Source organism: Monodelphis domestica, chromosome 6 (genome assembly GCF_027887165.1).
Source record: "Monodelphis domestica isolate mMonDom1 chromosome 6, mMonDom1.pri, whole genome shotgun sequence".
NCBI lineage: Eukaryota > Metazoa > Chordata > Mammalia > Didelphimorphia > Didelphidae > Monodelphis > Monodelphis domestica.
In genome coordinates, this window is record NC_077232.1 from 56,042,508 (window position 1) to 56,055,316 (window position 12,809).

At 35.2% G+C, this 12,809-nt stretch overlaps 1 protein-coding gene across 2 annotated transcripts in view; it reads right to left on the reverse strand.

Annotated features, from left to right (window-relative positions):
* The window catches only part of PRMT3 (protein arginine methyltransferase 3), a 158,796-nt gene that overhangs the window by 127,806 nt on the left and 18,181 nt on the right, over nt 1–12,809 (reverse strand). For both annotated transcript variants that reach the window (XM_007497161.3, XM_007497162.2), the window contains 4 exons: nt 10,800–10,882; nt 5,274–5,323; nt 4,239–4,341; nt 1,131–1,290 (listed from right to left, as the gene is read on the reverse strand). In XM_007497161.3, the coding sequence (XP_007497223.1) occupies nt 1,131–1,290; nt 4,239–4,341; nt 5,274–5,323; nt 10,800–10,882 (396 nt within the window). The remainder of the gene's footprint in view (nt 1–1,130; nt 1,291–4,238; nt 4,342–5,273; nt 5,324–10,799; nt 10,883–12,809) is intronic.

Consider the following 12,809-nt stretch of genomic DNA (forward strand, 5'->3'; position numbering starts at 1 on the left):
TAGACCATGAACAAGGGGAAAGGGCTGGAGAGAGAGGGGTGGGAGGGGATAGGGTGAGGAATGCATTAAGCTTTGGCAGTAGCAAAAATCAGTTTTAAACATTTGAAAGCACCCCCTACTGTCTCAGAAGCAAGTAGCACATTAAACTGCAGTCCTTGCCATTGTGTGTAGTATACATGTTTCTTAATCAAATAACAACACAACAGCAGCTTTAAAGTTAAAAGTGACTTTTTTTCTCCTATGACTAGACATTAACTAGCATCATACTAAAATTCAGTCAAATCAAGTTATTTTCCTCAACAAATATTTTTAATGAGGAGGAAGGACTAAGAAGTAAAGGTTGGGCACAAGATGATATACCAAATGAACAGCTGCTTTTAAATGTATGCATACTAAAACAACATTACAATAACCAACTGCAAAATTTCGGATTCCTAATCACAAAGTCAAGGGTAATCTGTAAGACATGAGATTTAAAAAGTCCTAAAAATCTAATGAGCTAGAAATGTTAAAAAAAAATATACTGAATAATAGGAAAAATAATTGGGGGGAAATGAACAAAGAACTTACCTAGCTAATTAAATTATTCAATTATTTACATTACCATAACTTATTCTTAATTTTGCTTTTCTGCTCAAGTTTCTGTTTCTCAGAAACTAGCATTTCTGCTCTGGGATTTCCCATCAGAGATAAAGCAGGTACATGTATTGTCTCCCAGTTTTTGCCTGTCCTTTTTATAAATGCTCTGTGCAAGGTCAGTTTAGGAAGATTTCATTTTGAAACATGATCAAAAAGTCACACCATATTCAACCATGCTGAAACTAGTCAATTAGCTAGGTCCTTTCCACTCAGACCCCGAAGAGGGTAGAGAAACTTCTCCCTTGAATAAGGACCAATGGGTAATTCAGTATTTAACAATTATGAATTAATGGGGCCTCCCAGATCTCAGTAATCAGCAATCTGAGGTGAATGGTGTCCCTCTGCAATTCAAGTTACTGATTCAATTCAATTCAAAAAGCCCTCACTTCAGAGTGGAGGAACTAGGGATGAGAACAGTTGATCTCTAACATACCTTGCAAATTTAAAATTTTATGCTTCCATTATAAATAATTAAGAATTAATTAAATTACTTCATTCTCTGAAGGTCTTCCCGGGCTCTAGCTAATGCTGCTTCAGCAGACTGTGCTCTGGCTTCCATGTGCTTCAACCGCTCAAGAACAGATGTGTTGTCACTAAGCCCATTAGGGTATGAGAATGGGACTGTCACTGGTTCATAAAGATCTTCTACATCTTAAGAAATACACAAACAATTTTAGATTATATTATTCAAATTGTTTATCAATTAACATTTATATAATGTGTACAATGACCCCAAGATAATTCTAGATATTTAATAAAGTTTCTCAGTACCATCTATATCAAATGGCTAGAATCTATCTCAAGGTCTTTTTACTTTTATTTCAATAAGTTTTTTTTTTAATTAATCTGTCTTTCCCACTACTTCCTCCATCCCAAATGAGCAAATCAAAATAAAAATGTTAAAAACCCAAATCTCTCAATACATATTCATATAGTCTAGCAAAACAAGTCCCAAAGTTACCTATGTCTAAAAATGTTGGTCTTGATTGATCCATTTTAAATTCATCATCTCTCTGTCAGGAAACAACAAACGGTGTTTCACTTTTATTCTTTAGGATTTGTGTTTTATTTGCACATTGATGAGAATTCTAGTCTTGTAAGGTTGCTCTCTCCATAATGTTATCATGTAAAAATTGTTCTAGTTCAGTTCATTAAACTCTGTACGATTAACAGATTGGTATTTTCAAACTTCAATTGTTCACTAGCAACTAAAACAATATGACACACAGCTCTGTTGCATTTAGCCACTAATTCTAGAAACAATGAGCTGTTTGTGAATTTGGCATAGTGACAATAACACTGCATTAGGAAACCAGAGGGCAGGTTTCAGCCACAGTTCTGATGGCAACTACGTCATGGTTATCCCCTTGGGCCCCAATTCCATCATCTGAAGACTGAGGATTCGAACACATGATCAAAAAATCTGTTCCAGTTCTGCATTACAGGATTTTGGGATTCTTTGAAGGTTCTTCAAATCTTAAGGAAAAATTCTATAAAACGATTTTTTTTTCCTTACTCATGCAAAATCTTTTCACCCATGGTATACATTCACTAGTATTATAGAACTAGCAATTCTCCAAACATAATTTAACAAAGCTGGAAAGTTCTACTCAATTTACATCATAAATTTCTCATCTGATGTTAAAAAAAATCTTTAGACAAAAGAACATATATAACAGATTTTCTTTTATTCTTAGTCTAAAATTCAATCTACATTAGTGTAATAATTCTAGACTTACACTTTTATAGTTGGCATCAACATAGAAACATAAAACACTGAATCTTGTTCAGTTTTTAGCTTTGTTCTACTGTTGTTCCACCCTCCAAACTGGACCACAAAAGTAATGCCTGGAAGAAGCTTGGCTCAATGCTTCCTGGGACAATGCATCCCAGGTTTCCCTATCATTTTTACTCTGGTATGAGAGACTTGCCCTCTTAACTACACCTTTCCCCCAGACTCTTTCTCTGAAAACTATGACCAAATCGCCACTATCGACTATCATTGTTTTTTAGAAAGGGGACATTAACAGAATATTCTCTCGTTCCCTTCATAATCTTGGTAACTTCCTAAACTCTAATTCTGTTGTCTGGTCATCACTTCCTTATATTTGTTGTCTATCTCTCCCAGTAAATATAAGCTCCTAAAGGGCATGAACTTGCTTTTATATCTGTATCCCCAGTACTTAGAAAAATACTATTAAGTTTTTAATAAAGTGCTTAATAAATACTTTTAAGTCATTCATTCAATTAGCTATATTGTTCATTTTACATTCTGCTTTCAAATTTTCTCAAGATTATACAAATTGGCTTCAAGGTTTAAATAACCATCTATTTCCACTTTACACTACAATTAAGATGATTACACTAAGTATTGGTAATATCAGTAATAAATAATAACAAGATAAGAAAATTCAGATTTTAAAATTTGACAAAGAATACAGTAAACTTAGTTGACTCCTAAAGACTCAGAGTTGTGGAAATCCTTTGTTTTCCTGTGATAGTGAAAACTGTATATCAGATTTCAGAGAGGCAATGATAGAGAATAGAGAACCTCAGTTCCCTATTTCACCATGCCCAAACCCCCAGGGGAGGTTAGTCCCTCAGAATTGTCCTGGATCACTGCATTGCCAATAATGGAGAAGTCCATTACATTCGATTGTATCACAGTGTATCTGTCTCTGTGTATAATGTTCTCCTGGTTCTACTCCTTTCACTCAGCATCAGTTCCTGGAGGTCGTTCCAGTTCATATGGAATTCCTCCAGTTCATTATTCCTTTGAGCACAATAGTATTCCATCACCAACATATACCACAATTTGTTCAGTCAATATGTAAGTTTTAAGAGGAGCTAAGATGAGGGAGTGATTACTGAAGGTTGATGTGGTGAGGTAAATGCCTCACTGATGAGTAAGGACTTGGGTTATGTCATAAGTGGGAAGACCATTTAACATAGTCTACTATAGGGTAAACAAAAATGATTAGTAACAGAAGATAAGCAAGTCTGAAGAGGTAGACAAAAAAATCAAGTTGTTGAATATTTTCAAAACTGATGAATTTAAATGTTATTTTTTTTTTGAGTGCAATGGCCTGGCCAACATAAACATGCTGGATTTTTGCTGATTATATGACCCTATTGTATAACACTAAAAATATTGTCATTCTTTAATATATAGGATACTGTTTTTCTTTTGACTCCCTTTTAAAGATACATCTTGTTAGGGCATACATTGAGGCTGAAACTTTCTTCTAACTACCAGCTGTACTCTATTCAGTGATAAACTCAAAGAAACAGGTGGGGGGTTTTTAGGTTTTAAGCTGGTCCTTTTGGCCTTAACACTTGATTATTCGGATAGATATGACATTTATTGCTCACCTCCCCTGGGGGTTTGGGCATGATTTACTGATTTCAATCCATTTGGAGTGCAAATTAGCATAACGACTCTCTTAAACATTGGCACACCACATCCAGCGATATTTTCTCAGTATGCTTTGACCACATTTCTCACACACATGAAACTATAGTTACTGCTAAAAGCAAAGAGAAATATTAGGATAAATAATGACATATAAATTCACATTTTTATAATACCATAATCTTACCAAATTGAAGTAAAAGGTCATCTTCTAATACTGGTTTCAAATACTCCTCTTTCTCCCAAGGCACTGGATTGCATAAGGAATTCAAATACTCTGAGGTTGGATTCTAGAGAGAAAAACAATTACATGCTACTTTAAAGTATCTTTAATTAGGAGTACTGGGTATCTCAGTGGATTGAGAGCCAGGCCTAGAGATGGGAGGTCCCGGGTTCAATTTGATACTTCAGATGCTTCCTACCTATGACCCTGGGTAAGTAACTTAACACTAATTGCCCTTAAATTCAAGACAAAAGTTAAAGGTTTAAAAAATAAAGTGCCTTTAATCAAGAAATATTGCTTAAAAAAACAGAACCTGAAACCAAGAAAAAGAAACCTTTGTTTTCTTTCAGACCAGCAATGTGTCCATGATTACTACCTGACATTTCCAAAAGGTTGACCATCTTCTGATAATTTTCTGCTATTTAATGAAAAACCCAGGGTTAATTTTCTTCCTGTTAGGGTGGGGACTGAAGAAGATAGCAATATAAAACTGGTATCATCTAAATGCAATAAAGAAATTATAACCAAAGTCCCTTAAGCTATTGGTGAAATAAATTTCTGGTTTTTAAAAAATACTAACTAGGTCTACATTATTGTCTTGTATGTTCTGCCTTACGAGCAGATACAGTACACAGAGAAAGTTCTTCACATCTGCTGAACAAATCAATTTTTATTTAAAATTCATCAAACTAACAAGTTTCAAAAAGTCTCATAGTCTGAACTGGGTAAGTCAACTATTTGTACATTCTTTTTGCAAATAATAACACATTTTTTCAAAGGAATGCTATTTGTATTAAGGCACTTCCAAAATATTTCATTTGTACAATGATCCTTAGGATAAACATTTCTCTGATGCCTATGATGTCCCCAATATGAGAAATATAAAATCTAAAAGGTTTCCTTCTTTCATTTGTTTTTTAACTGTACATACATTAATGCCATATCCTCACATTTCTGCTAAGGAGTTTGTAAATATTGTAAATTAGGCCATCCACTTACCTTAAGTCTGATGAAATTTATTAGTTTAATGTATCCATAAAATTCAAGCCCTGTGGAAAAAAAACAAACTAATGATATAGAAAATCCAGATCTTACTATAATGTATTATTTAATTGAACTGCTTTTCTATAGAGATTTGTGCCATTAATCACAATAATTCTTGTAATTACATATTTCTGTTACTCAAATTATTTTAAATTTAGAAAACAGGAAATAAATATCTTAATATTTAGTAAAATCCACAAATTGTAGGATCTAAAAAAATCTAAATAGCATAATACAAAATTAAGAAAAATAATTTTAGAATGTTATTGTTTACTTGAGAAGACTAACAAGGAGGATATGTGAATGGGTCTGAAATCAGGAAGATGGGTTCTGTGATTTTTAGATTCTCTCCATCTTGCTTGGTCTAACACCCAGGAATGTGCACAACCACATTACATGGGCATGTGCTAGCAAATGACAACTCAGAAACAGTGGACAGACCCCTGGGCTGTCCTAAGTCAAGCTAAGCTATCATTAGTACAGATGAGATACAGGAAAGTGGTATAAAACCGTATATATAAAGTATGTCACTTCCTCTCTCTCCCTCTTTCCCCAGAAAGCCGACTCTGGCTGGCAGCATGCTAAGCGTTCTGACATCTTGGCGTGGTGGCAGCTATTTGTCTGGGTTTGGCAGTGAGTTTGCCCTTGAGCTGATTCAGGTTCAGGCATTTTGGCTGAGCCCTTTTGGAGTTCAGGCTGATTCCTTCCTCCTTACTTTCTAGAGCTTCTGGTCTTCCTTCTGGCACTAGCCAGGTGGGAGAAAACCTACTACCTTTCCTTCTTCCTTCTTCTTAATCTCTTTCCACTATATCAATTAAATCACCATAAATCTCCAGTTGACTTGGGTATTTTATTATTTGGGATTTTCCCTGGGGGCCAATTAAAACTAGATTTTAAGTCACAACGCTAAAATTGTCTTTACAGTTCAAATCCCACCTCTGATGCTTACTGTGATGGATCACTTTGGAAAAGCTTAACCTCTGTAAGTTGATGAGATCAATAAAAAAAGATCTCAAGGGATGAAGAGAAAAGTTCAGTAACTAGGAGAATCCCTACACAAAAGGCAGGAAGACAAGGATCCAAAATATAAGGATAAAGAGAAATGGCCATAGAAGTAGGAGAAGAATCAAGAAAAAGCAGTGTTATTGAGATCCAAAGAGTATCTAAGAAGAGAGGTGGAAACTAGTCACTAAAGCATCAGGAAGGTAACAGAATGAAGGGTGAGAAAAAGTCACCGAAATTAGCACTTAAGGTATTGCTGGAAACTTTGAGAGGGCAGTGTAACCAAGAGTTGGGATTAAAAGTCAGATTAGAATAGAATGAGAAGTAGATGATAACAAAAAAAAAACATTAGAAGAAACTAAATCAAGTATCTCTCATAGCTATTACTAGGGGGTGAATTTTTAATCAAATAATGAATTATTTGTTCATAAAGCAACTAAGACAAGAAGCAAAGCAGACTTTTGGGACAAATAAAACTTTGTATTTGTATTAAATATCTCTGACATCCAGGGGTAGAGAGAAGACAGTAGAAGAAACATTATAGCCAATCTCTCCTAACATGCTCTTCCAAACAACTTTAAAATAATGCCTCTCATCAAATTCTGGAGTAGTAATTTGGTAAGTCATCTTTTTTTCCCAGCTCAAACAAGTAAAAATCTAGTGTTATACTTTTTTTGCAAATAACACATTTTTTTTCCAAAGGAATGTTGTTGATATTAAGACACCTTCAAAATATTTCATTTGCACATTGATTGATAGGATAAGCATTTCTCCAATGGCTGTGATTTCCCCAATATAAGGAATATGAAAATCTAAGTTTCCTTTTTTTGGTTTGTTCTTCATATGTGTATAAATTAATGCCATACTCTCACATTTCTGCCAAGAAATTTATAAATATCATAAATTAGGTCATCCATTTATACTTGGGTCTATCTATTAAGTCTAATGACATTTATTAGTTTAATATACCCATAAAATTCAAACCCAGCTAACAAAAGGTAGGGGTGAGAAATTTTTCTAGCCCAAGAAAATGTAAAGAATCTGTGACACTAGGGTGAGGGGCTGGCCCAGAAGATAATACATAAAAGGGAGCCCCAAAAGGGAGTTGGAGAAATGGTGTCAAAAGTTCAAAAAAGTCACTTTAAAAAAAAAAAAGTTACTTTAAAAGGGGGAACCAGACAAGCAAGAAAGCTTTGAAAAAATGATTGAATTTATTTTATATGCACATGTGTGTATCTCTACATAGACATTTTAAATAAACTTTATGTAATTGAGATTGGTGAATTTATACATAATCTTTTCATTTTCTACTTTGTATATGAAATTTTCATTTCTCAATGTTTAATTCCTGAATGAAAAAATCAAAACAACAAAAACTTCACATTCATATACCCAAATATTTCAATCATCATTTTTTTGCAGCAGAAAAGAACTGGAAACAAAATGGATGCCCATCCACTGGGAAATGGCTAACCAAATTATGGTACATAAATGCAAAGGAATATTACTGTATGGTAAGAAACAACAAATATAATGACTATGGGGAAAAGAACAAATTTAAAATCATAGTCTGTATATTCAAAGCTGTGTTTTTTCTAATAGCAATGTATGTCTGAAAGGGTTAGATTATAAAGAATGCCGAACATCACAGAATCAACATTTTTTAACTGTGCACTGTAGTGCTAGAGAAGATTTTTGAGAGTCCCTTGTACAGGAAGGAGATCAAATCGGTCAATACTTAAAAGAAAGCAATGCAGTCTATTCACTGGAAGTTCAAATACTAAAACTAAAGCTTAAATATTTTTTGGCTACATAATGAGAAGGCAGGACTCACTGAAAAAGACCTTGAGGAGGCAGAGTCAAGATGGTGGCATAGAGGCAGCAAATATTCAGACCTCTGAAAACCCTTCCTTACCAATTACAAACTAAGTGCTCCTAGGGGACTGAAAATCAAACCTAAAAATAAGACAAAGTCAAGGAACCCTCCTGCTTGGACTCAACTTAAAAGGTACGTCCCCTCAAAGCCAGAATTCGAGAACATTCAGGTTTAAGGGGAAGGAAGAAGGAAGGTCCCGGGACCCCTCCCCCACCTAGAGCACTAAGCCTCCAGTGGTAGCTGGGACCTCTGGGCAGGCAAAGGTTCTAGTCCGGAGGAAGTACCTTGCGAGTAAAGTTGTACCAGGCTCAGGGCATCCAACACAGACAGTAGGGAGGCAGATAGAGGAGAAATGCAGAGCGCAGAGCAGGAGGCATAGTTGCAGCAGCAGAGACATTCCATATGGCCCCCCCCCCAGGTTTTGGCTTCAGGGCACATCTAGCAACCCAGCATGACTTAATCTCATCAAAGCCTTCAGAGGGCAGGGAAGCTCAAGCTCCAAAACTCCTTCCCCCACAGACTGCTGGACTTCATCCCATCAAAGCCTCCAGAGGGCAGGGAAGTTCAAGCTCCAACACCCTTCCCCCACAGACTGCACTGAGAGATTTACTTACAAAACTCCAAGTGTGAAGACGGAAAGAAAAGCCCAAAATCATTAAAAAAAAATAATAAGAGGAGCAAGAGCTCAGGCAACTGTAGAGAATGAATAAAGAAGGGGTAAATATGATCAAACAACAGAAAAATAAAAAAGAAATTACAATCAACAGCTTCTATATAGGCAATGAACAATGAGCAAACGGAACATAGGAGGATGAGGGAACACTAAGCAAAAAAAGAGAAAACCCAGTGAATTGGATATAGGCTCTGGAAGAACTCAAAATATAATTCAAAACACAATTAAGAGAGGCTGAAAACAACTGGGAAAAGAACTTAAAAAAGCAAGATAAGCCATCTGGAAACAGAAAACAGTGTCTTGAAAGCCAAAATTAATCAGCTTGAAAAAGAAGCAAAGGAGATGAAAGACGAGGCAAAGAAAATGAAAGATGAGGCAGAGAAGATGAAAGATGACCTACAAAGAAAATCAGACAAGAAGCAGAAGGATGACCAAAAAGCCAGGGAAGAAATCCAGTCTTTAAAATCCAGAATACAACAACTAGAAGCAAGTGATTTCACAAAGCAGCAGGACACTATAAAACAAAATCAAAAGAATGAAAAAATTGAGGAAAATATGAAGCACCTCATTCACAAAACACAAAATTTAGAAAATTGTTCTAGGAGAGACAACTTGAAAAAGATCTTGATATTTGGAAACACTAAAGGCAAAAGGCAAAAGGGATAGCAGAGGATAAGATACATAGTGTCTTGGTGACAACAAACCTGAGCTTGGACAGACTTCAGGAGATAGTGGAGGACAGAAAGACCTAGTGTGCTATGATCTAAGTGGTCTTGTCAGGAAGTCAGACATGACTAAAGACCAAACAACAAAAATGTAAAAAGAACCAAGAAAACAATCTATATAATGACTACAAAGATATACATGGGAAGAATAATGATCACAAAACAACGAAAATTAATGTTGTGAAACTTACAAAGAACAAACATAGCTCAAGAAGAGCTATAAGATGAGAGACACACACACACACACACACACACACACACACACACATATATATACACACACTCTTACAAAGGTAGGAGGTTCAAAGCTGTGGAGCACTATATATATATTGTCAGGTTTTTTTTTTCAACATATTAGCAGATACTGATCCCTTTTCCTCTTCCTCTTTTTTTTTTTTAGAAAATATTCCTAGTTTTAAAAAAAAAGGTTCACAGAGAGAAGGATAAGGGAGAAAAATAAGGTGATTTAAATATAAGATATTAATACAAATTTATTATTTTTTTAAAAAAAGAAGAGATATGCAATGACAGCATGAATGAGGAATCAAGCAAAATCCAAGGAGAGAGGATGTGAAATCACGAGCATGAGCAGTGAGGTTGGCCCTTTAGCATACTCAAAAATTACAAACTACATCTTTTCAAAATAATGTATTCCTAAATATATTACTTTTCTTTTTCTTTCCCTGTCAGCAATTGCTTTATTTCTCCATTGGCTTTTCTTTATTTTAATGCAGAAAACAAAATATTTCTCAAAGTTCATATCATGGCCTGAACATTAATCCAATCCATACTCTGAATTACGTTTGAAGATTTTCATTCTAAGGACTAGCTCATAACTCAAAAACTCCAATCTCCCCATGTACCCTTATTCTTTCATACCCTAATTCACAGATGATGAACTCTGTTTACAATGATCTTTGTTTTTAAACTACAATACTAAAATAAGCAGAGAGACATTAGAAAAACCTATTTTTTTTTCCTGGAAGAGCACTGCTCTGACTAAAAGGCTAATTGACTGTCAGAAGATTTTAGATCACAAACTATTATCAATCTATAATCTCCAATTGTTAAAATGTCTTAGTTCTATAAAACAATAGCTAGTCACTCTAAGTATACTTTAAAGAAATTCTACCAAAAGGTGAAGAAAATTGATGGTTAATCTTAAATATAATAAAATCCAATCTTTCTAAAAAAAATACACTTACCATGTTTATGGACCATGTTGTCAATATCAAACTGATGTTCAGATTTACAGTGAGAAAATGTGTCTTCAGCAGAAGTGAATAACCTAAAACACAAGCAAAGGCTTTAAGGAATACAGTCCAAGGAATAATGAAAATAACAATTAGCATTTCTGTAGCATTTTGTTTCCAAAACTCTATAAATATTATCTTATCCTCTTAAAAATCTAGGAGGTAGGTAAGATTATTATAATTTTACAGAAACCGAGGCCAATATACAATGACTTATCCAGAGTCACAGATAGTGTATATCTAAAAATCTGTATTTGAATTCAGGTCTTCCTGACTCCAGACCCAGCACTCTACTCAATGATCCACCTGATTGCCTCCAAATATTAAATAATTTCATCTTATACTTCAATGGATCTGTGATCTCTTTGAGATGAGTGAGTTCCACCTCCACTGACAAAAGTTCACAAACCTTACCTGTCCCTTTCTTATTATGTAATAATGCCACAAAGGATCCATCTCCTGTGCTAAGGGCCACATTGGTTCTTTTAATATTTTACTGTATACAAGGCAACAAACACTCAAACTGAGCATCTATTATTTCTTACTCTAAATGATCTTACTGTTATCTTGTCACCTGCAAGTTGTATAAATGGAGATTTTGAACCCTAGACTTCATTCCCCAAAAGTCGTTGGTATTTCCCAGAATTCCCTATAATCTCACCTGAGTCTCGATTTAGGCAAGATCACAATTTGTATATAACTGGCAGTAACACCTCCCACACTCTCTTCTCTTCCACTGCAATGATGTAGCAAGTATAGTGGTAGGCTAAGCATGGGGATTTTGAATGGGCTAATCTGCCATGGGCATGTGGTTTTTATTTGTATCTTCTTTATTCCTTGATTTCTAATAATCCTTAATAAACCTCATGAAATATAATATTTTTATTATTAGAGATATAATTTAATTTTTACAGTTCTGGCCACCACAAGTCGAATGAGAACTTCTCAATTTTTTTTTAAAGCCATGTTTCTCCTGCCAAGGATTTTTACCCCACCCACTCACCCTCACAAGCTTCTCTTGATTCAGCTTGCTCCTGCTGCCCACGCTTGCCTCCAGCCATCCACTCCATCTTCTTGACCCAGATTGCTCTCCAAGCCCCGGTCCCAGCCCCAGCAACTCTACTGATCTGCAGCCTCCAAGCCAGATCACCCCAGGCCCAGCCCCAGTACCCAGGCTGTTGGTAGCTGCCTCTGTGTCTTTGGAATAACAAACCAACTGGTAAAATCTGGGGTGTTCTTTCCTTAGGAAACAATTAGCCTCCATGTGGCAGGGGACCTCAGGGGGGAACAAGGAGAAGAAGAGACTTTTCCAAGCAGGAAGTTGATCACAAGCATGGTGTATTCTATGAGAGGGCAGTGCATTGCCTATTTCAAAGGATATTTTTTGAGTGCACTGATCCTTTTACTTATCTTACCTGACATTTGGGGGAGAAATTCATCTCCCTGCAACTCTTTGCCATTTGGGCCTGTCCAATTTGGGATTCCTAAAACCCGTGTTCTTCTCCACTATGGGAAATCCCAGAGTACTGACAAAAGGAATCTCAATGGGGGGAAAAAACAACATAAAAACGAACTTTAAAGAGAATGGACATTATATTTTTTAACTTTTCAGACTCCAATGTTTTATAAAACTCTCTGTATTTTATTGCATTTTGCTGATTGTTTTAAGATTTAATTTTGTTGGTTTTAAGTTCATATATCAATGTATTCAATACTATTCTGTTACACTAAATCATTTTAATGTACTAGATTTTAACTACTGTTATATTCTGTTGCTTTTCCCCTATAACTATACTGAAGAAATATTATTCAAAAGCCTTTTTTCTATTTTGACTTTGTAAATTGTCACATAGAGGATGGATGGACTTCATCAAATCTGGTTACAATTGTATAACAACCTTTGGAAAATGTAATGAGCTAAATATCTCAAATTGATTTTAAGGGGTCTTTAGACATGATTTT